We start from the raw sequence: 21,905 nt of genomic DNA, 5'->3' as shown, positions 1-21,905 counted from the left end.
TACTGCACAACATACTGTAATTTTTAAAACCAGTATAATTTGATGAGACCTGATAGCTAATCTGAACCGTTAATTACAAGTGTTGCTCTGAACCATATCAGCATGAAATAATAATAATAATAAACACAATCTAACATTTAGATCGCTACTGATATATTAACATTCAATGTAAAGTTTTTGCGCTGTGTGCAGCAGACTTCTCTAATTGGTTCCAGAAGGAAAACACGATGATTAAAAAAACCATGACGAGCTTCCCGATTGGTCCAACACTGCAGCGCCTTCCCTTCCGCCGACTGATCCCCATTGCCCGTATTGGCCCAGAACGGCTCATAAACTGTGCCATCGGGCTGTGCGTTGGCTGACTCCGTATGTCAGTCTGTACCGGCTCGCGGACTCCGGTCCGGATGTAGCTCCCCGCTTCGCTTTGGCTTGAGATTTTCTTTATTTTCATTTGCACAGTTGATTTCACAGGTCAGATTTAATTTCTTTTTCAATTCGAAGTAGCTGTTTGCACTCTCCCGCTGCTCTCTTTATCATTTCAGTACTTTTAAAGGAAACAAAAAAAAAACTGAAGCCGATTAGTTAGCCGAGCCCTCACGTTAGCTAGCTAATCCATGATTAAGCCGAAGACAGGACGTCGTCGCGGGGCCAAGTTCCGCGGAAAGCCGCGTTAGCCGTTAGCTCTTAGCCGCTAGCCGAGCTCGCTGGGGTGGCCGAGCGGAAGGGACACCGGGTTCCGCTCGGCGCCTAAACTGAAGAGGAGGTTTCAGAGCCCGTGCCCGCGCTGTCCGCTCAGCCGTGAGCCCGAGTGCGCGCACATACACAGCCGGTGTGACACCGGCGCAGAGACGCGCCGAGACGAGCAGTAGACGCCGGTGTGTTAGCTCTCCGAGCTTAGCGAGCTAACGCGTTAATAATTGCCACCAGCCCAGACTGCCTCGTTGTAGACAAAACGAGGTAACCGCACTGTGGTACCGAGCTCGCCGAGATCAACACTCAGCTTCGACCCAGACTCGTGACACAATGATTCATGCCGGTGGCTTAGCGCGGTGGAAGTGAAGGAGAAAACTGGCCCAGCCCTGCAAATGGGATATATGGCATGCGGCGTTACTCTGACAACTTAAGACTTAAGTGCGTGTGGCGTTCGGGCTGAGTAGGTACGCGGGGTACTGACTGAGTGTAGGTACAGGCTGAGTAGATATGGGGTATGGGCTGTGTAGGTATGACTATGATGTACTGGATGAGTAGGGATGGGGTGCGGGCTGTAGGTATGCAGTACGACTGAGTAGGGACGGAGTACTGACTGAGTAGGGATGGGGTGCGGGCTGAGTAGTGACGGAGTACGACTGAGTAGGGACAGGCTGCGGGCTGTGTAGGTATGCAGTACTGGCTGAGTAGGGAGGGAGTACTGGCTGTGTAGGTATGGAGTACTGGCTGAGTAAGGATGGGTACTGCTGGCTGAGTAGGGAGCCAGGTAGTGATGGGGTGATTGTGGATGGAGCAGTGGCTGAGTAGGGATTGGGTAGGGGCGGAATAGGGGATAAAGCGGGGGACGGAGTAGCTGTGGGTCCTGCGAGCAGGTTACTAACAGTCTGTGACAGACACAGGACCCCCTTCAGAAAAGGCCTTAGTAACAGTGGTGCACACCAATAACTTATTATTACACTTAAGTGTGTTATTGTCAACTGGTAATTAGTAACAAAACCTCCACTGTAGCCTTCATTGCTTTGGTAGTTTCTAGTTCTTAGCTTTATCAGAGTAAAACCTCAAATGATTGTTAGTTATTAACTAGTGTGCTGTGCTCCAGATAACAAATATTGGTAGTTTCTTCCATTGCAGTGTCTCACACACCTTTACTCAAGGGACATTACAGTGAGGTACCCACGTATGCAGCTTGGTACTATTAGTGTACAATCCGGGGTAATGGAGTGGGAGTGGGATTCGAACCCAAGAGCGTCACATTACAAGGGAACTGCCCAAAATACTACCCGCTGCCCAAGTCCTAGACTAATACCTGCTCAAGTGATTAACTAGTCTTTGGTATAACACAATGTTGTATTTCATTGTCAAAAAGCTCTTAAAACTCTTTTAGTTGTTGCTGTATGAAGGTCTAATTCAAGTAATTGTCATAACTGGATACTTAGGAAATGATGAATATCATTTTGGAGAAATGCAGACACATAGTAATATCAAGGTGTGAAATTCACTTAAATTGAAAGCAATTTTTTAACCGTTTAGTTTTTGTGTTTTGTACATTCATTACAAAACTTTGTTGTTTTTGACACGTCATGCAAATGTTTTGATGATGGTCACCAGTACAAATATGCGAATCACCACTGAAAATCTCATTATTTCTCTAACAGGGTCTAGGATGTCGAGATGGAGAGTGAACATCCCGACAGTAAGGAGCCAGAAAATGTGAACTGCTCAGAGGTGCAGACAGCTGATAGCCCCGATGAGACAGGTAAGAAACCCCGGTAAAACAGTGTGACCAGTAATGCATGCTGTTCTGCGTCACAGTGATGGCATACGCAGCTATATTTGCATACATAAGGTATGATCTGCAACAGTCCGTGACTGTATCTGCGGGGAGAGGGGCATCTCGGTGTCTTTATGTGTAAATCGAAGTGTTTTGAAAACGGTGCCTGTTGCAACGGCTAATGTGTCAGGTGAATTTAGGATAAAACATTACTTGTACGTACATACACAATCAGTAGTCCTTTCTAAGCTATATGTAACAGGTGGTTTGACAGTCAAAACAGAGAATTAAAGCCAAAACAAGCTATTTTCCCTGGAATCTATTATGTTTACTGTCAAAATATTTGTCATAAAACAGAATTACTAATCAAAAACTCATTGTTTTAATACTGTGTTAAGATTTCCTAATCCTAAATTTAAGGATAGCTTTTTTTTTTTTTTTTATTTATAAAATTTAAAAAGTACAGCACTCTGGATGAAAGAAATAGATGTTAACCTTGAATTTGGTTTTGGTAGCATTACTTGGGCTGTCACTGGATGTCGTAATTAGGGATGTTACGGCGCTGATCGAAAGTCGCATCCGTCAAATGCGGATTGAAACTTGTACAGATGCAAATGGTTGCCCTTTAATGTCTTTGTCAGGATCATGCAAATCACACGTATGGAACAAAAATGAACACGTTACAAACGATGATTCCCGCAGCACAACTCCTTTCCCAGGTTGTTATTTCATGCAGCATAACGGCAATGAAATAAACGCAGTTAACACCCTTGATAACATCAAAGGCTATTACAGAATAAAATAAATTTTAACTGTGTACAAAAACTTAATTATGCTTAATCTACAGTAACATGGGAAAACACCTTAAGCTGACAATGTCAACCAATCACGACTCTCAACTTCTGTCGATTTAAGATCACATCAAAAGGAGCAGATTCGTTGTTGCTGTTTTTTTTTTTTTTTAAGCAGTTAGTTAAGTAACAGTGTTAAGCTGCTTAGTGGTTTACCCAGTTGTACAGCTGGGTAATTGTTTACTGGAGCAGTTCTGGGTAAGTACCTTGCTTAAGGTTATTAGAATAGGAGGTGGAATCCAAACCTGGGTCCTTTGACTCTTTATAGAAATAAAGAGGATCAGGTAGAGCATCAGACGTTTAATCTGAGGGTCCAGGGTTCAAGTCCCTGTTCGCGCCTTACAGCTTTCTGAGCGGCACGGTAGCACAGTGAGTAGTGCTGCTGTCTCACAGCGCCTCGGTAGCGCGAGAGGACATACGTTCGATCCTACTCGATCTTTGTGGAGTTTGCATGTTCTCCTTGTGTCTGCGTGGGTTTCCTCCAGGTGCTCTGGTTTCCTCCCACAGTCCAAAGACATGCTGTTCAGGTTCACGCAGAGAGTGTGTTCCAGTGATCTATGGATGCGTGACCCATTTTAAATAGTGTATCTAGCAGTGTAAGTCACCTTGGTGAATAAGGTGTGTGTGCTGATAACACTAGAGTTCATTGGAAGTTGTTTGAAGAAAAGCATCTGCTAAATAAATACATGTAAATGTTAACAAGTGACTTATTTCAGTAATTGTGAAAGTGTGTGGTGTTTTAGAGCGCAGGCCTGAGGATGTGTGAAACTTGTGCTTTATTGGTGACTGGTGAAGGATGACAGTGAGCAACTTCAACACAGGGAACTGTTTCTCTCTGGTGGACTTGTGTGCCCTCATGCTTCTCTTCTCTCTCCTCCCTTGATGGTGGTATATGCTACAGTATGGTGGTGTCATTTTAATGTATAAAGTACATTTTGTTTTAGACTTCAATTTTGAGATGACCCATTTTTTTCTCCGGGTACCAATTATATTTTTCCCCATAAGAAATAATGGGAATTCAATCCACTCACAATGGGAGTTTGCCTTATGGGTTGATTTCATCAAATGAATTTACCCTGTTATACAAGGGATGAGTATACAAGGTAAATTGTGCGTTTCAATGGAGGATTAACTGAAAGGAAAAAGCTTTTAAGAATTCCGGGGTTTGTTCAAATGGCTGCTGTCGCTGTTCCAGATGAGCTTACTCAAGATGAGCAAGATTGCAGAGCAGGAGAGTCGTGGACTGCTACAGGAAGTGACGTCACCCTCGACACCTCAAATGGACCCTCTGGGCCAGAGCCACCAGACATGGGAGGAGAGGATATTTCAGAAGGAGAATCATTAATTTGTGTAGCTGGTGATGAGGAACCGGAGCAGGTTTGTAATAAAAAAGGTACCGATGATGAGGACGACCAACCGGAGAACGTCTCGGACTCGGCCTCTACCGACAACACCCTGGAGGACTCCAATGAATTTGTAGTGACTATGCTGGGCAGAGGAAAGTTGGAGGACGATGTCCCCGAGCCTGAGGCCGGCTCGCCGACGTTGACTGCTTCTTCATCCCATCGAGACGAAGACGTGACGGGGGAGAGCTGGCGGATGCACCGAAAGCACGTCTTTGTGCTGAGCGAGGCAGGAAAGCCTATCTACTCTCGCTATGGCAACGAAGAGGCGTTGTCCTCCACCATGGGAGTCATGATGGCGCTGGTGTCTTTTGTCCAAAGTGGTGACAACACGATCCGCTCCATCTACTCAGGTGAGGTTGCACTGAAGCAGTGAGATGTCCTCACTCCACACAAACTGGTTTGTTTCACCCTTTTCAAGACTTACAGAAATTATGATAGAAATGAGTGCAACCAGATGTATTTAAGGGACTCTGAATTGCTCTTTTTCTGTGTATGTGTGATTGCGTATTAATGGATCGGTGTCCCGTGTGGCCTGTATACTGCCTTGCACCTTAAACATCCAGGATAGACTCTGAATCACCATGGCCCTACAGTGGACATGTGGTAATGGACGAATGACAAACGGTACTCTCTCTACTTTTGTTTTACATGCGGGTAGAATCATTTTTCCGAGAACCCAACTTTGCATCTAAAAATGTGCTTTTGTTATATAGAAAAGAACATTTGCGCTACACCTCATTTACGTGGTACAATTTGTACTTGTTAGTAGTAAAGTAACCACTAGGTTAAGAGAAACATGAGCATTCTGAATGATTTAAAGGAAATTTACCCCATTATGAGCAGAGGCAGTTTATCAGTATAGCCTGGGTTTAAACGCTTTATTTGTCCATAGAACGAACTAAAACTCAAAAGGAAGCGATGCAGCCCCTTTTCAAAGAATGTCTTTGTTTTCGGTTTAGTAAACTTTCCTGTTAAGCCTACATGAGCAAATTTAAAAACGCAAAAGATACGGGGGGAAAGTAACTTGCATAAATCTTAGAAAACCAAATCCGTATAAGGAGGCTGAAGATTTATTGAATTTAATTCCCATTTAAGACTTTAATAAGAATCGCATGGCTTGATAATGCTATATGATGAAAGATCTTTTTAACAGACAGGAAGTTATGTAAGTAAGTATTCTGCTCGAAACCTTTTTAAATGACCAACAAACAATGAAAGCACACAGAATGCCTGTTCTATAGCTTTATAATTTTCTCTTGGTCTTGAGAAAGTTATTTGTGGCGCTCTTCTCAAATTATCACATTAAATTGGGGAATTTTTGGGTGTTCCAAACGAGGTTCTTTAAACTTGGTATGCCTCTTGCATAGCATTGCATGAATTTATTTAGCATTTTCCATCCTGTTAAACTTGGTTTTGTTCCTTGTGTTTTTTGCAGATCGGAACACTGTGGTGTTCATGCAGCAGGGACCCTTGGTGCTGGTGTCCGTCTCCTCGACCCGTCAGTCGGAACAGCAGCTGCGCAGCGAGCTCATGTATGTCTACTACCAGATTATCAGCATGCTCACGCAGGCCAGCATAGCCCGCATCTTCGAGCGCAAAAAGAACTATGACCTGCGACGACTACTGGCCGGCTCTGAGAAGATCTTGGATGGCCTCCTCAACCTGGTGGACACCGACCCGAGCTTTTTTCTCTCGGCTGTGCACTGCTTGCCGCTGGCCTCCTCCCTCAGAGACTCCCTTAGCCAGATCCTCCAGAAGGCCATCACACCCAACTTGGTCTTTTCTATTCTTATAGCTAAGAACCAGCTACTGACCATTGTTCAGGAGAAGACGGTCATCGAAGACGCTAGGCTGGAGCCGGCTGATCTCCACCTCCTGCTCAATCTCATAGGGGCTTCCTCTGCTTTTCAAGCCGGGGAGATCTGGACCCCCATCTGCCTGCCCCTTTTCAACCCTGACTGTTATTTCTACGCCTATATCTCCTACCTGGACCCCCCAGAATGCACTGTCTGCTTGCTTCTGCTCTCCACGGACAAGGAGGCCTTTTATGCAGTAGCAGAGTGCAAGAGGAAGATTGACGAAGGCATGCGAACTCAGAATGCGCTGCGCTCCATTGCTAAAGCCCAGCCCTACAGCGCCAGCCAAGTCGGGGTCTCGGACCTGCGGCATTTCATGTACAAGCCCTTTGATGTGCCGGACAACTTTCGCCAGCTCACACAGTTCACCAGGTGTGTGTTTTAGTGGAACCCGTGAAAAAATAAATTAATGTATACATTTTCATTGCAGCCTAAACTTAAGTGTGCTTTGCTTCGCTTTGCTGCACCAAGTCCACAAGACTGCCTTGTTCCAATACGTTATAAAAAGTAAAGGTTATAAAGAGGTTCTTGGTGTGGGGCAGTCTGGTCACACACTTGTAATAAATTAACGGGTTGTGTTTTTTTTTTTTTTTGAAGTGTTAAGTTGCACCATGTAGGATTGCAGGTTTACTGGCCTTCAGGAAATTATAGTTGCGCAGTGATCTAACAATGGCTCAGTAATAGTTGTCGGTTATGCAGTATATCCTCTGTTGGGAGAAAAAAAAAATGGTTTCAAGCAGCTTTTGCTGAAAATAGTGTTTTGCTTTTAATGGTAAAGCACTCGGCTTTTTGTGTGCTGATGTGATGGTTTCATTTTAAGATCTGACATAACAGTTAAAGGGCTAGTCGAGAGCTTCCAGTGGCTGAAAAATGACACTGTGGGTCAAATAGTGTATGCATACATCTATTAACGTGTGCTTTTGTCTTCCAGTCTCTTCTTTGTCAAGTTTCTTATAGCCTTGACAGTCTCTCCAAAATGAAGTTTACAGTATTGGATTATTTCACTTTTTAAACTATCACAACAGACTCGGTGTGCATTAGTCTGTGGGCATTGTGCCAGATTTTTTTTGATGGAAATTATGTGTATTTTTTTTCAGCAGTCTACAAGTAGGTGGTGGTTTTTCAGATTGTTAAACACGGGCGGCATCTAGCAGGTGAACCGCAGTGCCACAAGTGAATACCAGCTGCAAGTTTTACAAAAGTATAAGCGACTGACTGACTGACCAGAATACTTTTCCTCCCATATGGGTTATTGTTTGGTTCACAGGAACAATAAGAGCATGTGATCTCAGATGGGCCTGCTTTAGTGCCTCAAAGCTGCTTTTTTTTTTTTTTTTTTTTTTTTTTTTCTTGAGGAATGTGGTTTGTGTCTAAATTAACTATCCTGGACAGACAAGAGTTCTTTTTTTCAGCAGAGAAGAGCTGTTGCCTCGAGGGGAATATTAGTGTTACTGGAATGTCAAGTTTTTTTTTGGTTCCCTCCTTCCTCTTCCCTTCTTTCTATGTTTTGTTTAACACTTGACTCTGCGGCAGAAGTGCCATCTGATGTTATATTATGTTGTAGTTTTTGTTTTCCAGCCGCTAGTCTGCGACATACCCGTCTAACCCATGTGGCTTTTAATTTCAGCCCAGAGATGGAGGCCCCTTACAACAGCGAGGAGGAGAGGATGAGGCTTCTAGACCTGTACCGCTATATGCACAGTCGCATTCACAGCACCTCGCGGCCCCTCAAGCTCATCTATCACGTGGCTGAGAGAGAGACGCTGCTTGCATGGGTACTCGGCTGACTTGCTTTGTGACCCGTGTTGCCTTAATTACAAAGGCTCAACTTACTAAAAATGAACCGCATTGTTAAAGTATAGATTAGCTAAAATCATAATTTAATACGTATGTAAATATTAATAAATATATCCTGAATGGATGAAAATAATTTTAATCTGATGAAATGTATTTGAAATCTGCATCCCCAAGCTCGTGCTACTCCAGAAATGCTGCTGAAGGACAACTTCTAGGGTTTAATCTTACAGACTTTGTCTTGTAAGGTGACTTATTGCCCTGTGGAATTGTGAACACTGCCAGTCATTCATGGTATTTGTGCTGGTTGAAAATGTTTGTTTCTCGGCTCTTTTACAGGTAACCAGTAAATTTGAACTGTACACCTGCTTCAGCCCTCTGGTGACAAAGGCTTCTGCCATAAATGCCATAACCAAGTTGTTACGATGGATCAAGAAGGAGGAGGACCGTCTCTTCATCAGAACCCCCCCGAAGTACTCCACTACCCCTAACCCCAGCAAGAGCTCTCGTGGGAGTAAGGGTGGCTCTGAGAGGCAGGATAATGCTGAAAATGGTTTCTTGTCCCTCTTGTAGGACCCTGTTCTCCGACAATGCCCATTACAGCCTTGGAGTGCATGTCATTTATGAAAACTCCAGCCAGTCAACATGTAGTCGTATATTTTTCACATGTGCAACCGATTTACTTAAGATATTCATTTCTTTGACAAGTTTGTCTGTTTATGTCGAAAATGTTCTCAAAACAGGGTATAAACTGTTAGAGTAGGTGGAGGGGAAAAAAAATCTTGTCAAGAAAATAATGTTGGTTTGTAAATATACAGTGTTGCTACAGGGGTCAGCTGTGTTTTGATAGGATTTTATTATATTGTATTGCTATACACATACTGCTCCACTTCCAGGTGAAACTTTGAATGCAAGAGTGCATAAATGCTTTACCTTTCTAAAAAATATAGTTTTGCTTCAGCTCAAAACAAACATTTGTCTTTTAAACATGGAAATGCTCTGTACAGTGTTTTATACACATCTAGGAAGAGAAGGATCACTCAGTACTTCCACACTACCAGGTTCCTCCAGTATTTTGTCCCAGGTGATAACTTTGTTACATTTAAACAGACATTCAGATTTACGTTGACATTCTGAGTAAATATGTAGCGAGATTGCGTGTGGTGGTGTTTTATCATTATCGCTATTGTGCAGCGCTGAAGTGTCTGTTAGAGCGCTCTGATAGTTACAAACTGAAATAGCTTTGGAATGAATCAGGTGTGTATCTGTCATTTTCATGTTGTACTGGATAATTTTCTTGTTGCTCCCATTCATTTTGTGTGTTTAAATATGAAGTTTGCTGCATTCTGAATGAAGCATTTGTAAAATACATTGAAAGGCAACTTGTGCATCTTTGAATGGAAGATTAAAATGCCCAAATACAGAGTTCTAAAGATGTTTTTAAAATGATTATTTCAGTCTTTAGCTGTACACTGGCAATTGTACATTTTTTTTTTTTCATGCCCCATGCAGATATTTAATAAGTAGAGAAATTGCCCTTTGTTTGAAGAAATTTGATTATTTTGAATAACTAAAGACCTTATGTCATTTTTGACTATATTGCGGTAATTCAGGGAATGTTATTATTGAGGCTTTTTAAATATTTTGACAGTGAATGTGTGGAGTGGGGCTGCTCAAATAAATCTCCCATGTTCCCTGGTGGTTTTTTTTTTTTTTTTTTTCCCTCATGGATTTATTTTTTCCAGCAGCAATAATGTTACCTGTTTGCAAACTATGCTGTCTAGCTTTGTTTCTTTATTGCAATATTACGTTGCTCCTTAGCCAAAGTTTTGATTGTGTCTAAAGATTTTCTCCAATACTAGAGATGCCCATACTAATGTAATAATTGAGGTTAATTACATTTATAAAAGGTACAATAGCAAGAATTCTTTTGGGCTGTTGAAAGAACCTTCATGTTCAAAGTCCTTGTCTTTGCTACCTGCGCCTGTACCCGATTTGATTTGGAAAACAGGCTGAATTGTTGGTGCAGTGGGCTGCACTGCTTACTCACATTGTGTGGGCTTTTCAGGCACATGTTCAAACCTATAGTATATACTGACCCTTGGTGAGGAGTCGCCTGGAGTTCCTCTTATGCAGTTACACATTTAGTGGTGTATCTCCAGATTTAACTTTTATTACAAAGGTCTAATGTTGGACGTTACATGTTTTCATTAGTTCACACACGTTTTCTGAACCGCTTGTCCCATACGGGGTCGCGGGGAGCCGGAGCCTAACCCGGCAACTCAGGGCATAAGGCCGGAGGGGGAGGGGACGCACCCAGGACGGGACACCAGTCCGTTGCAAGGAACCCCAAGCGGGACTCGAACCCCAGACCCACCGGAGAGCAGGACTGTGGTCCAACCCACTACCCCCCCCCTCATTAGTTCACGTGACTGACAATGAGACGTGCATATCCCTGTAGCCACATCACGTGTACATGCCAATACAAATCAGATGTGATTAAAGGAAGATATTGAAGTGATGGACAATTGAAATGATGCACTAGCTCTTTATTAAACTTATACCAGCCTATTTAAGACTGCAGAGTAGGGGGCAATTCTCATACCACTGAAAACTGGGGGGGGGGGGAGTTCAGGATGGGCAACAACACTGCCAAACCACAAACAGAATGATCCAGCTAACAGTTCCCATCAGAACAAGTTAGGTTTGCCACCACAAATATGCCAGAATGCTTTTTCCCTCCTTAGAGGTCAGAAAGGACTAACAAGACACTAAAAGTGTCCAGTGACAGACTATCCAACAGGAGAAGTACTGTACATAACAAGCAGCAAAGGTGATTGGAAGTCCCTCCAGGAGGGCCTCCTCGCCCCCATGGCTATATGATTTGCCTTTATTATTATCGCCTCAAATGGGGCAATTATATAAACTTTTGGCAATTGCTGCTTTAATTAGGCTGTATTTGAATATTAAAGAAAATTCTTGTACTGTACATTTTAAATATTCGATGAAAGAACATGTTTACTTCCAGTGCTCTTTTCAGTCAGCCGCCAGTCCCTCAACCCGGCTTGTTTGTCTCAATAATACGCTGTCGCGTTTTGATGACGTCACTCAAAGGGGCGACAGAAACACGATTTGGTGCCGTACTGTATTCCGATGTCTTAAACTGGGTTTTCTTTAATAAGGGTGCTAAAACCCGCTATCTAGATATTTGTTTACTTCAAGCCACAGAGACCTCGAAAGATTTGTGTTAGACTGAGATATATCTCAGCGTCATTTATGATTTATGACGGTAAACATATGGTTTTGGTTTATTTCCCCTTTTTCCACCATGCTGCTGCGTTCAGAAACACCCCAGCCTGGGGCGAAAGTACTGAAATATGTGTAACGGAAAGTGAACGAGCCTTGGTCATGTGCCGTAAAGTACAGTACAGTACTGTGTTTGTTCGTACGGTACCGTTTGTTTGTAATAGCCCTCCCTCTACTGGACAGGTGTGATAAACACAGCGCATCGATGATACTGTTTTCTGGACTGTACCATGAAGGCTACAACAATAGGGTAATACCTTAATGTTAAAACTGTTCAGAATGACTATATTTTAGTTAGTATCTTCAGAAGTACACAATTTAATACTTTAAGAATATAAGTATGTAGAAACTAAAGTAAATTACTAGAGATTACACGCTCCGTTTTGTTTTATGTTATTTGAGTGCCGAGACGCCCCGATAAGTGGTATGGCCCGTCGCCGTCCCCGTTCCCGTGCTCGTCCTCCCTGCTCCGGCGAAGATGGCGCAGGCTCTGTCAGAAGAGGAGTTCCATCGAATGCAGGTACGCTTTCACACCGCTTTATCGCGGTTAGCTGTCGCGTTCACATGTTTGACTGCAAGAAAAAAAATGCAGAACTGTTAGTGCTCCGAGTTGGGGGAACTCAATGTGAGAGGGAGCCGAGCGAGTAGGCCGGAGTGGTGGCTGAGGCGCGCTGCGGGCTGCGGGCTGCGGGCTTCGGGAGGTACCCGAGCAGAAAGCAGGGCCGGCGGGCTTTAACACACTGACATGAATAGAAAAGTCCCTAAAAGAGCGGTGAGGGGAAAAGGGAGCGCAGAGAAACACAGCTTCGGTGGAGTAGGATGCTAATCAAGTGCAGAGCAGAACTGAAGAGTGTGTGTGTGTGTGGTGCTGCCCGCCGGCGAGGTGCACCCTGGGAGTGTAAACGAGCCCGTCTCAGTGTGTGTTAATAATGTAAACATTGCTCACGTGCCGCCTCAGTGCATACCTGACAGAGGGTGAGCGTGGGTAAACATGAGAGTGTAGTGTAGGGTTCCTGAACTTGCGCCATCTCTTTACTTAAAGGGCATTTAATGGGCAGCACAGTGAGTGAGTAGCGCTGCTGTCTCACAGCGCCTGGGTGGTGCGAGAGAACATGATGGGTTCGATCCCCCTTCAGACTGTGTGGAGTTTGCATGTTCTCCCCGCGTGTCTGCGTGGGTGTCCTCCAAGTGCTCTGGTTTCCTCCCACAAATCCAGAGACATTCTGTTCAGGTGGATTGGCTACTGTAAGTCACTCTTAGTGTGAGTGACAGAGAGAGTGTGTTCCACTGATGTATGGATGAGTGACCCATTGTATCTAGTAGTGTAAATCACCGTAGTGAATAAGGTGTGTGGGCTGATAACACTATATAGAGTTCATTGGATGGAAGTCACTTTTAAGAAAAGCATCTGCTAAATGAAGTAATGTAAGTAACGCAATGAGCAGGGGTGGCGTTGAGGCCGCAATGGCCAAGGACTGCAATGCGATGGCCTGTGTCACCACCGGCGATGACATCACTGTTGTGACGCTCTGGACTGTGAAGCTGATGCTGTGTTAAGGCTTCCCAAAGGCAGTTCTTAACAACAATCCAACCGTAGTAATCACAGTCTGTTCATAATGACAAAGGTCGCAGGTTCGATTCCCATCTCCACCTTTAGTACCCTCGAGCAAGGTTCTTACCCTACATTGCTCGAGTAAAATTACCCAGCTGTGCAAATGGGTAAATAACTGTAGGTGGGTTAACATTGTAAGTCACTTTAAAGAAACACATCAGCTAAGTGAGTAAATGCAAGTATGTGTCTTAAAGTCCTGCATCCCCTCATTTTAGAAGGGTACTTTTATCCGTAATACCCCTGACATCAGTGTCACAAAACTTGAGCTACACGTCTCAGGATGTTAATACCCTGAACGATCCAGATGTCCCTCTTTTCCCGTTCCAGTTGTGTTTTTGAGTGGACGCGCTGCTGTTGTTAATGCTTTTGAGTCAGTGTCAACTCCTGATGACACACTGCGCTTTCACCATTGTTCTGTCCTCCACTTGTGTCCTTTGGTTCAAAATTGATGAGTCAATTGTCATTGGGATTGTGTCCATCCATCTGCTTGCTGGTCCTCCTCTGTTTTTTTTTCTTTTTTTATAGCTGTGTGACACTTGGTGTTTTTCACTGGACCTTTGTGGTCCGATGGGGTTAGGGTGAACTCCTAAATTTTACTGACTGAAACACTGCCACATTTTATGTGAACACCTTGTGCTCCAAGAAAAGATCTCTTAATTATTAGAGGGCATATTTCTTGTCCTTGCTGGCTGAGAGCAAATGCCAGACATTCCAGAACTTGTGTGCACAGAAGCTCCTGTATCTGCTTTTCTCTTGTTACATTTTTGTGTGTTCACTTCCTCCCTTCAGACTCTCTGTCTTAGTCTTGTCCAGAACACACGATTTGTAGATAACCTCTGTGGCTGAAGAAAATCCCCATGGTTTATGCCAGTCCAAGGATTCTTGTTCTTTAAGGGGCTGTGGATAAGGGACTGGGTTTGCATATGGAGCTGTGGGGGTCTGCGAGTGTATGAGGGGGCAACCTGAACATGGTTGTTGTCTTCGCTGCTCTTATCTGGATGTGTCTCAGTGAAGGGACAGCTGGTAGCTTAGTGCTTAGAGCTGCTGCCTTTGGACCTGAAGGTCTCGGGTTTGAATCCCATCTCTTGCTGTAGTACCCTTCAGCAAGGTAGTTACTGTGAATTGCTCTATTCTACCCACTTGTATAAATGGGAAAATAATTGTAAGTAGCTTAATATTGTCGCTTTGGAAAACCCATCAGCTGAATGAATAAATGTAAATGCAGTAATATGTGATTTAGCTGTTTGGGAGGAATCTTACCGTGTCAGGTACAATGCCTTTTGCCTTGTCCACACATGGTAAAACAAGGTAATGACAGCCTCAGTGATGATGAAAAGAACTGCAAGTTATCACTTTGCACCCTTAGTAAAGTGGTTTGGTGTAATTATTTGAAAAGCTACTTTCAGTGGTTTTACTTAGAATTTAGCAGAAAAAGTGACTCATCTAACATTATACCTTCCTTCTGTATTTTTTGATTGGTTGGAAATAATTCTGTGTATAGAATCCTGTGTACATTAGAAGCTTTAATTTTTGTAAGATGTTTAAAAAAGTCTTTTTTCCCCTCCCACGTCCCCCATTTTTCAGGCTCAGCTCCTGGAGCTGAGGACGCAGAACTACCAGCTTTCTGACGACCTGCGGAAAAGCACTGCTGGTGAGGCCTTTCCCCCGTCTGTCCTTTTCAATAACTGCATAATAGGCCCAAATAGGTTTTTTTTTATGTCGACACCAAATTGATATATTTACCTCAAAACAACAGTACATACTGTATAATATGGATCACAGTGCTGTCTTGTGAAAATGAAGGGTATCCTGTTTTCAGCAAATGCCTCGATCAGTTTGTTTGCATATGTAAAGGCAAATTGTGCGTCTCATCGGAACTGAAGCTCTGTTTGCTTTAGTATCAGAGGAGAGATAAAATCTAAAGCTTTAATGCAGTATTTTAACACATCCACCATGTGATTATGCATATGAGTTACTTATGTCAAGGTGGCTGTGTTTAATAGGTAATTACCCTAAAATAGACACTTATTCTTGGCCCTAGTGTGGGTGTAGTGCAAGTGCAGAAGTGTAGCAGGTGGTTTGTTCCAGCCCAGGAGAAAGCAGGAGAGCAACGCAACAATGGCTCTAACAGCATTCTCTTCTCCTGTCAGGTCCTTTAAGGAGAATTTATTACTTTGACTTTTTGCAAAGCTTTTGACAATCACTTTTATCACTTTTTTTCTTTTTATCCTGGCTTGAATGTCCTCAGTATTCCTTGTCGTTTTAATTTGGTTCAAGTTTAGGGTGGAGTTGATGGAGATGTTTTATAAAGCTATGCTCGTTGCACATAGTGTGCTTTCACACACAGTGCATTTGATTTGTGTAGTATTTGAGTTTGGCAGAATACTGTTCCAGTGACTCTGTTTACTGAACTGATTGAATCAGACATTGAACACAAGCCTGGAAGAAGACCAGACTCCGTTCTGCAGCAACAAGCCCATGCCAAGGAAAGCTGTCTGCTAGAAAAATACAACAGTAGCAGAAATTCACTTATTTCTTGTTTTAAGCTCTTTTAAAATAGTGTACTTGTAAACCCGAAAACATTGACTTCCAGATTTCATGTCGGTGAAAGCTGTGTGTATTGCCTTTCTGAAGGGTTTCATAATTCAGAGGATATGGTCAGTTTACAGCATTTTATGGTTTGCTTTTACAGATTTGGCAGATCAGAAGCGTACAATGGGATTAAATTTGCCCAAAATGTAGAGCATCATGTGGTGTGGTCTCCATATTGAGTTTGCTGATTGTATCACAATTTTATTATGTACACTGTTTCTGGCAGCGAATGAAGTCTTGCCAAAATTGATGGATTCAAAGTGATTACATCCAGCTGGAAATGCTGCTGTTGTCATAGGCTATAACTCTGTGCCTTCTTAACTAAATTTAATTGTGCCAACACTACAAGGATGTAATTAGACTGCTTTTAGGTGGAGGTTTTAATACTCATTGCTATTGTCCATTTGTGAAGATGATTATTAATTATAAACATCAGTATAATACAATATCTTAAGTCACAGAGCAGATTTGGAATGTGGATTTTTGGACATTTTAAGTAAATAAATTTAAGCTCTAATGTATGTTTATTCCTCAGCTATGTTATTGCAAAGGGAGGAAATATGTTGGTTGTTATATTGCTGTGTTGGAAGTGGATTTGTTCACTCTCTGCTGATCATCTTTTTTTGTTTTCCTACCTACGAGTATTTAGGTTCTAGGTGAGTGTCTTGCTGTGGGATTTGGATGTGGATCTGAAAGGAGATAATTGTAATTTTGTGTTTCAGAGCTCAATAATGTCCGGCAGAAGACCTCGAACCTGGAGAAAGAATACCTGAAAGCACAGAAGGTAGATATCTAATCTTAATTCAAAACACAAACTGACTGCTGACCTGTAATCAGTACAAGTGCCTTATAGGTTTATCGTATGTAAGAAGAGGTAACAGGTAGCCAAGTGGTTAGAGCCACTGCATGTTAATAGAAGGACCTAGGTTTGAATACCCACAGGTACATGTACTACTCAGTACTGTGGAATGAGATTAGTGGTAAACATTTAAATTGAAGAGACACTTACATTTTCTAGAGAGCTTCAAGCTCCAGTTGCATTTTTTAAACTTTTTGCCAAATGCAGCTCTTTGTGGTACAAAGCAGGGTTTGTTTAACTTCTTTGAAGAATTAGCAGTCACCATGGCTTCACAGTTATCTAACAGCTGCATTGGTGTGCAGATAAAGCATACATTTTCCTTCATGTAAAGAATGTGATCTAACTCTTAGTAACCCTAGATAACTGTGTTCACAGCATGCAATTCCATTGCGTACTGAGTCATAAAACAATTGCGTTCAGTGGAAGCAAAATAGCTTAGTTAACCTCTTACCTCAAAAGATCAGATTAAGCCAGGTTTAGAAATGTTGTTTTGTTTTAAGTACAGAAATGGGTGTGGAATGAAAAGTTGCCTCTGTATCTTCCAAAGTGTTAGAGGACCATAATCAAGTTGCTGTAGCTAAGCCTCTAAACAGGGGCATCATGAAACAGTTGGGGTGAACAGACCCAGTTAGCAACCAGATTCGATCAGTTTCGGTTGCATTTGAAATGTCTTCTAATGTGCTTTTCATTCTTATTTATAGGCTCTCAATAAGAGTAAGAAGGCTCAGGTAAGTCTGTTTTGTTTGACTAGGGTGTTGTTTAGGGTGGAGGAAATATAAGCTGAATGCGCTGTTAATACTGTGTCATTCTGTATTCTAAGAGTGAAGTTCCCTCTTCTGGTTCTGTGTGAATAATGATAAATTTACACAATGTATACTGAGATTTGTTTGTTACAGGCCATTCTGGCAGATGACCTTTTCTTTAACTGTGGCATTGTGGGTTGATCTGATCTGAAAAATTAGTTCAGTGAACCCAGGTACACTGAAAGAATGGCACCTGCATTCCCTTCATGTAGCACCACACACTGTTTTCTACAAGGATGTGCACCGTGAACAGCTGTATAGATCTGTTTAATTAAAGAGGTGTGACTTATGGCTTTCAAACTTTCAGAGCTGTCCAGGTAGATGATCATTAATCCTGCCACGTCTGGCTGATTTTATGTCTTCTCACTGAGCACGTTCTGATCAGTGTTTATTCTCTTGGGGTATCCCTGTGCCCAGTGTCTCAAATAACTGTGAAGCATCTGATTTGTGATGTCTGGCCTGTGGCAACAGGAAGTTGATGCCCTGCTCAGCGAGAATGAGATGCTCCAGGGCAAGCTGCACAGCCAGGAGGATGACTTCCGCCTGCAGAACAGCACCTTGATGCAGGAACTGTCCAAGGTACAGAGATGACCAACAATCTTATCCTCGTGTAGTTTTTTAAATCCTGTAAGGTGTTTTGGTTAAGTAAATCTGTGTTTAGCTCCATCCACTTTCCTCTTGTTATGCCCTTAGTGTGTGATTTCTTTTCACGTTGACTGAATTAATAAATAGGGGGTGCGGTGGCCCAGCGGGTTTGGCTGGATCCCACTCTCTGGTGAGTCTGGGGTTTGAGTCCTGCTTGGGGTGCCTTGCGGCGGACTGGCATCCCATCCTGGATGTGTCCCCTCTCCCTCCAGCCTTGCGCCCTGTGTTGCCGGGTTAGGCTCTGGTTCCCCGCAACCCTGCTTGGGACAAGCAGTTTCAGCCAGTCTGTGTGAATTAACAAATGTGATTGTGTGTTTTACATTTAGCTGACTGTTTAGAAATGTCAAATTGAGATTGAACAACTGAATATGTAGATAAATGCAAATCCTTGAATAGCCTGCAATATCTCCTTGTTTGGTCTTCTTCAGCTCTGTTCTCAGATAGAGCAGTTGGAGAAGGAAAACCGAGGGCTGAAGGAAGGAAAGGAGGTACCCCTAGCGTCAACTCCTTCCTCCAGCACGGTGGATGGAGAGCTGCTCCGCCTTCAGGCTGAGAATGCCGTCCTACAGAAAAACATGACAGGTGAGTCTGTGGTGGGGAGGGACTGAGGGCAAGTTCATTCACCCACTACATGCATCATTAGAGACATACTTTACATTTATTCAATTTCTGTAATCACACTGAAGTAACTGTAGTAAACATATAACACTGAATAATTTTTAGTGTTTTATTTTAAAATGGAAAATGTACATTAACATGTATTTTTATAAGTAGTATAGCATTAGTACAGTGCTTTCATTGTAAAGGCCCAGCTTTGTTTCCTGTGTTGCATATTTCTACTTCAGCGTTTGTAACAAAGGAAACATGAAATGTTCATGTAAAAATGGCCCTGCGGTCTAGGTAGTGGGTTGTGAAGTTGAAAAATAACAAAGTAGTTGGATTATACACACTGTAAAATACAAGTGTTTAACTGCAATAGCCATTTATATTGGCGAAATGGATATTTATGTCTTACGGCTGCTACGGTGCCTTTGTGAGCCAGTGGAGGGCAGTTTGACTCTTTGTACTCACTTCCATTTCTTGGCTGGGTTTCTCCTGGTGACTCAGTCCAGTGATTTGCTAAATTAACTTGTGTGCTTTCCTGGCCACCTGTGCTGAATCAGAAACTGCACTGTATGAAGTCACATGCTGGCTCAAAAACTACTAAATTCAAAACTCACATATTAGATTATTTTTTTTTTGTTTCCTCTCCTGGTGTTTTTAGCAGTTGGTTGTACAAAAAGATGCTTAAGCTCATAATCTTGGAGAACAAAAGTTTTTAGAACATTGCAGACCAACACAATAAGTCTCATTCCAGCTGAGAATCATGATGGAAGGAGTATAATGTGTCGGGCTGTTCTTCTGCCTCAAGGCCTTGATGACTTGCAGTCACAGAGGGAATAATGAATTCCAAGTTGTATCAGGAAAGTGTACAGCAGAGTGTTAGAGCATCTGTCTGTGATCTAAAACTCAAAAGAAGTTGGGTCACGCAACGTTACAATGATCCAGTCCACAGCAGTAAATTCACAACAGAAGTGGCTCAAATGGAAGAAATGCCATATATTCCTAAACTTAGCCCTGTTGAAATGCATCTGAAGCAGGTCTTTACAATGGATTTTAAAATTATATATCAACTTCAAAAGAGTTTATAGAGAAATTTTTCAAAATATCTCCTAATGGCTGTGTAGATCTATTCAGCAGCTACAGAAAACATCTGGCTGAGATTGTTTATAAAGGGGGTTTCACTTGTTACTAAATGTAAGGATTCACATACTTTTTCCATCAGTGACTATGATTGTTTAAACCATTTGTTCGATAAAGATCTATCGATGTAAAATGATGTGTGTTTAAATAAAGCTGTCTTTCTTTATTGTTATGTCTTCGATGAAGACAATGTTGAGTTTTAGTGGCCGTTCATGTTGAAATCCAGATGAAGTCTGTGAAGCATTTTTAAGTTTTGTTACTACTGTAAGTGGTCAGGATTTGATGTTCTGAAGATAAATGTGCCTTTCAGGTCAAAGGTGGACAGACTTCTAGGGATAGGGACATACAGAGTGGGTGAACTCACAGTTCTTCCTTTTACCCTGTTGTCCAGCTCTTCAGGAGCGTTACGAGAAGGCTGTCATGTCTCACAAAGGCGCAGAAGTCAGTGAAGTCAAAGCCTCAGAGGTGGATGGACAGAGTGACTCAAATGGAGTTCAGACAAATGCCAGGGTCAGCACGTCGACAGAGGAGTCGGCAGAAGGACCTGCTGATGTCCTGGAGCAGGTGAGAGGAGGAGCTCCTCAGGAGTCATCTCTGTGTTAAAATGTGGGCTGTATCATGTCTGGTTGGGCAGAACTCACACATCACCTTTGAGCACATTATGGTGCTCTGCTGTTATGAATTCCGTTGAGGTTGAAAAAGCTAAAACGATTTGGTGGTACTGGACTGTTTTGTGCTTCTGCAATTTGCTTGTGAGGCTTTGTAGTTTTAGATGTTGCTTCTCCTCTTTGCCGACAGGCCGAGGCCAAGTGTGCCAAACTAGAGCAACGAGTCAAGGAGCTGAGTGGTGAGTCAAGCTCTCCCACATGCCCATTTCCTACACCATGGGGGTGGTTGATTTCCCATTATGACATCATGCCCCAGCCTGGGATTTGTGTTAATTACTTAGCTGGCCCCATGTAATTGGGGGCTTTCTGGTTTCTCGCTTATCTCCCTGCGAACTGCCAAACTGAACGGGGCTGGTGTGTGTTTATCAACTCTCTTTTTTGGGTCAGAGGTGGAACTGAGGCTCAACACTGAAGTGGAGGAGAAGCGGTTGCTGAAGGAGCAGCTCCAGGCTTTAGAGGTGAGACCCAGTACAGGAAGTACTGCTGCCAGACGAGATGTCTGTCCCCGCTCCATGTCCGTAGGCTTTCTTTTTTATTATTCAGCTTGCACATTGTGAAGTCCCCTCCTTTTGAAGAGGCCAAAAGGAATTACTTCATTCTGGAGAAAAGATAGAATAAAGGAAGGTTCAGCATGGGGTTGTATAGATCTGGGGAAACGGAACCGTTCAGGGTGTACCCAGGATTATGCACCATATTTTAGGGATATGCTCTTGGCACCATGACCCTGCAGTGGACAAGCGGTCGTTGTTTCTGCCTTTTATTGAATTCATTGAATCTGCACTAAATAAAGCAATGATCGGTGTCATCAGTTAGCTCAGTGTCAGAGGATTGAAGTCCGAAGCCCTGAAATTCATGTGCCTAAATTCTCTCCTTTAAGATACAAAAGGATTTCTGCGGTCTGTGAGTCCACGCGGGGAAATCTGAAATCCATGTGCACGTAACTCTGGAGCTTTTCAGACTTCTGTGACTTCCCCTTAACCAGCAGTGGCCTAGCAGTAGTGATGTAATTTACAGAGTTCTGCCCCTTTGTTGCAGAGAGTAAGGTCATGAAGTTCTTAGTGTGCGTGTATGAAGAGGTCATTTCGCAGGAGAATTGCATTTTTGACAGTTTTTGGGGGTGATGTGAGCGGCTGTTCCTTCGTGCTGCGACAGCGATTTACCTCCGTTGGACTCTCTGAAGTGGAATGATGGCCAGTAGAGCATCTAGCCTCCTATTCTGAGTTTTCTGCTGATGGTGAATAATCAATAAAAATTCCAGGGAGTTCCTCTTATACACGCATGATTAATTTTA

General features: G+C 42.9%; 2 protein-coding genes across 3 annotated transcripts in view; both read left to right on the top strand.

Moving 5' to 3' along the window:
* Window positions 1–279: 279 nt before the first annotated feature.
* Window positions 280–10,086, top strand: mon1ba (MON1 secretory trafficking family member Ba). The gene is made up of 6 exons (XM_018752837.2): window positions 280–471; window positions 2,364–2,464; window positions 4,526–5,086; window positions 6,172–6,964; window positions 8,220–8,367; window positions 8,726–10,086. Exons 2-6 carry the CDS (start codon window positions 2,380–2,382, stop codon window positions 8,957–8,959), a joined length of 1,821 nt encoding a protein of 606 aa, XP_018608353.1. The 5' UTR covers window positions 280–471; window positions 2,364–2,379; the 3' UTR covers window positions 8,960–10,086.
* A 2,054-nt stretch (window positions 10,087–12,140) lies between these two features.
* gripap1 (GRIP1 associated protein 1) overlaps window positions 12,141–21,905 on the top strand; it is a 43,708-nt gene continuing 33,943 nt past the window's right edge. For both annotated transcript variants that reach the window (XM_018752946.2, XM_018752944.2), the window contains exons 1-9: window positions 12,141–12,212; window positions 14,889–14,955; window positions 16,619–16,680; window positions 17,457–17,483; window positions 18,030–18,137; window positions 18,632–18,785; window positions 20,338–20,510; window positions 20,745–20,793; window positions 21,002–21,072. In XM_018752946.2, the coding sequence (XP_018608462.2) occupies window positions 12,171–12,212; window positions 14,889–14,955; window positions 16,619–16,680; window positions 17,457–17,483; window positions 18,030–18,137; window positions 18,632–18,785; window positions 20,338–20,510; window positions 20,745–20,793; window positions 21,002–21,072 (753 nt within the window). In that variant the 5' untranslated portion in view covers window positions 12,141–12,170. The remainder of the gene's footprint in view (window positions 12,213–14,888; window positions 14,956–16,618; window positions 16,681–17,456; window positions 17,484–18,029; window positions 18,138–18,631; window positions 18,786–20,337; window positions 20,511–20,744; window positions 20,794–21,001; window positions 21,073–21,905) is intronic.

Source organism: Scleropages formosus, chromosome 1 (assembly GCF_900964775.1).
Source record: "Scleropages formosus chromosome 1, fSclFor1.1, whole genome shotgun sequence".
Lineage (NCBI taxonomy): Eukaryota > Metazoa > Chordata > Actinopteri > Osteoglossiformes > Osteoglossidae > Scleropages > Scleropages formosus.
Note: the sequence above shows the minus strand (reverse complement) of the source record. Positions and strands in the feature narration are given on the sequence as shown.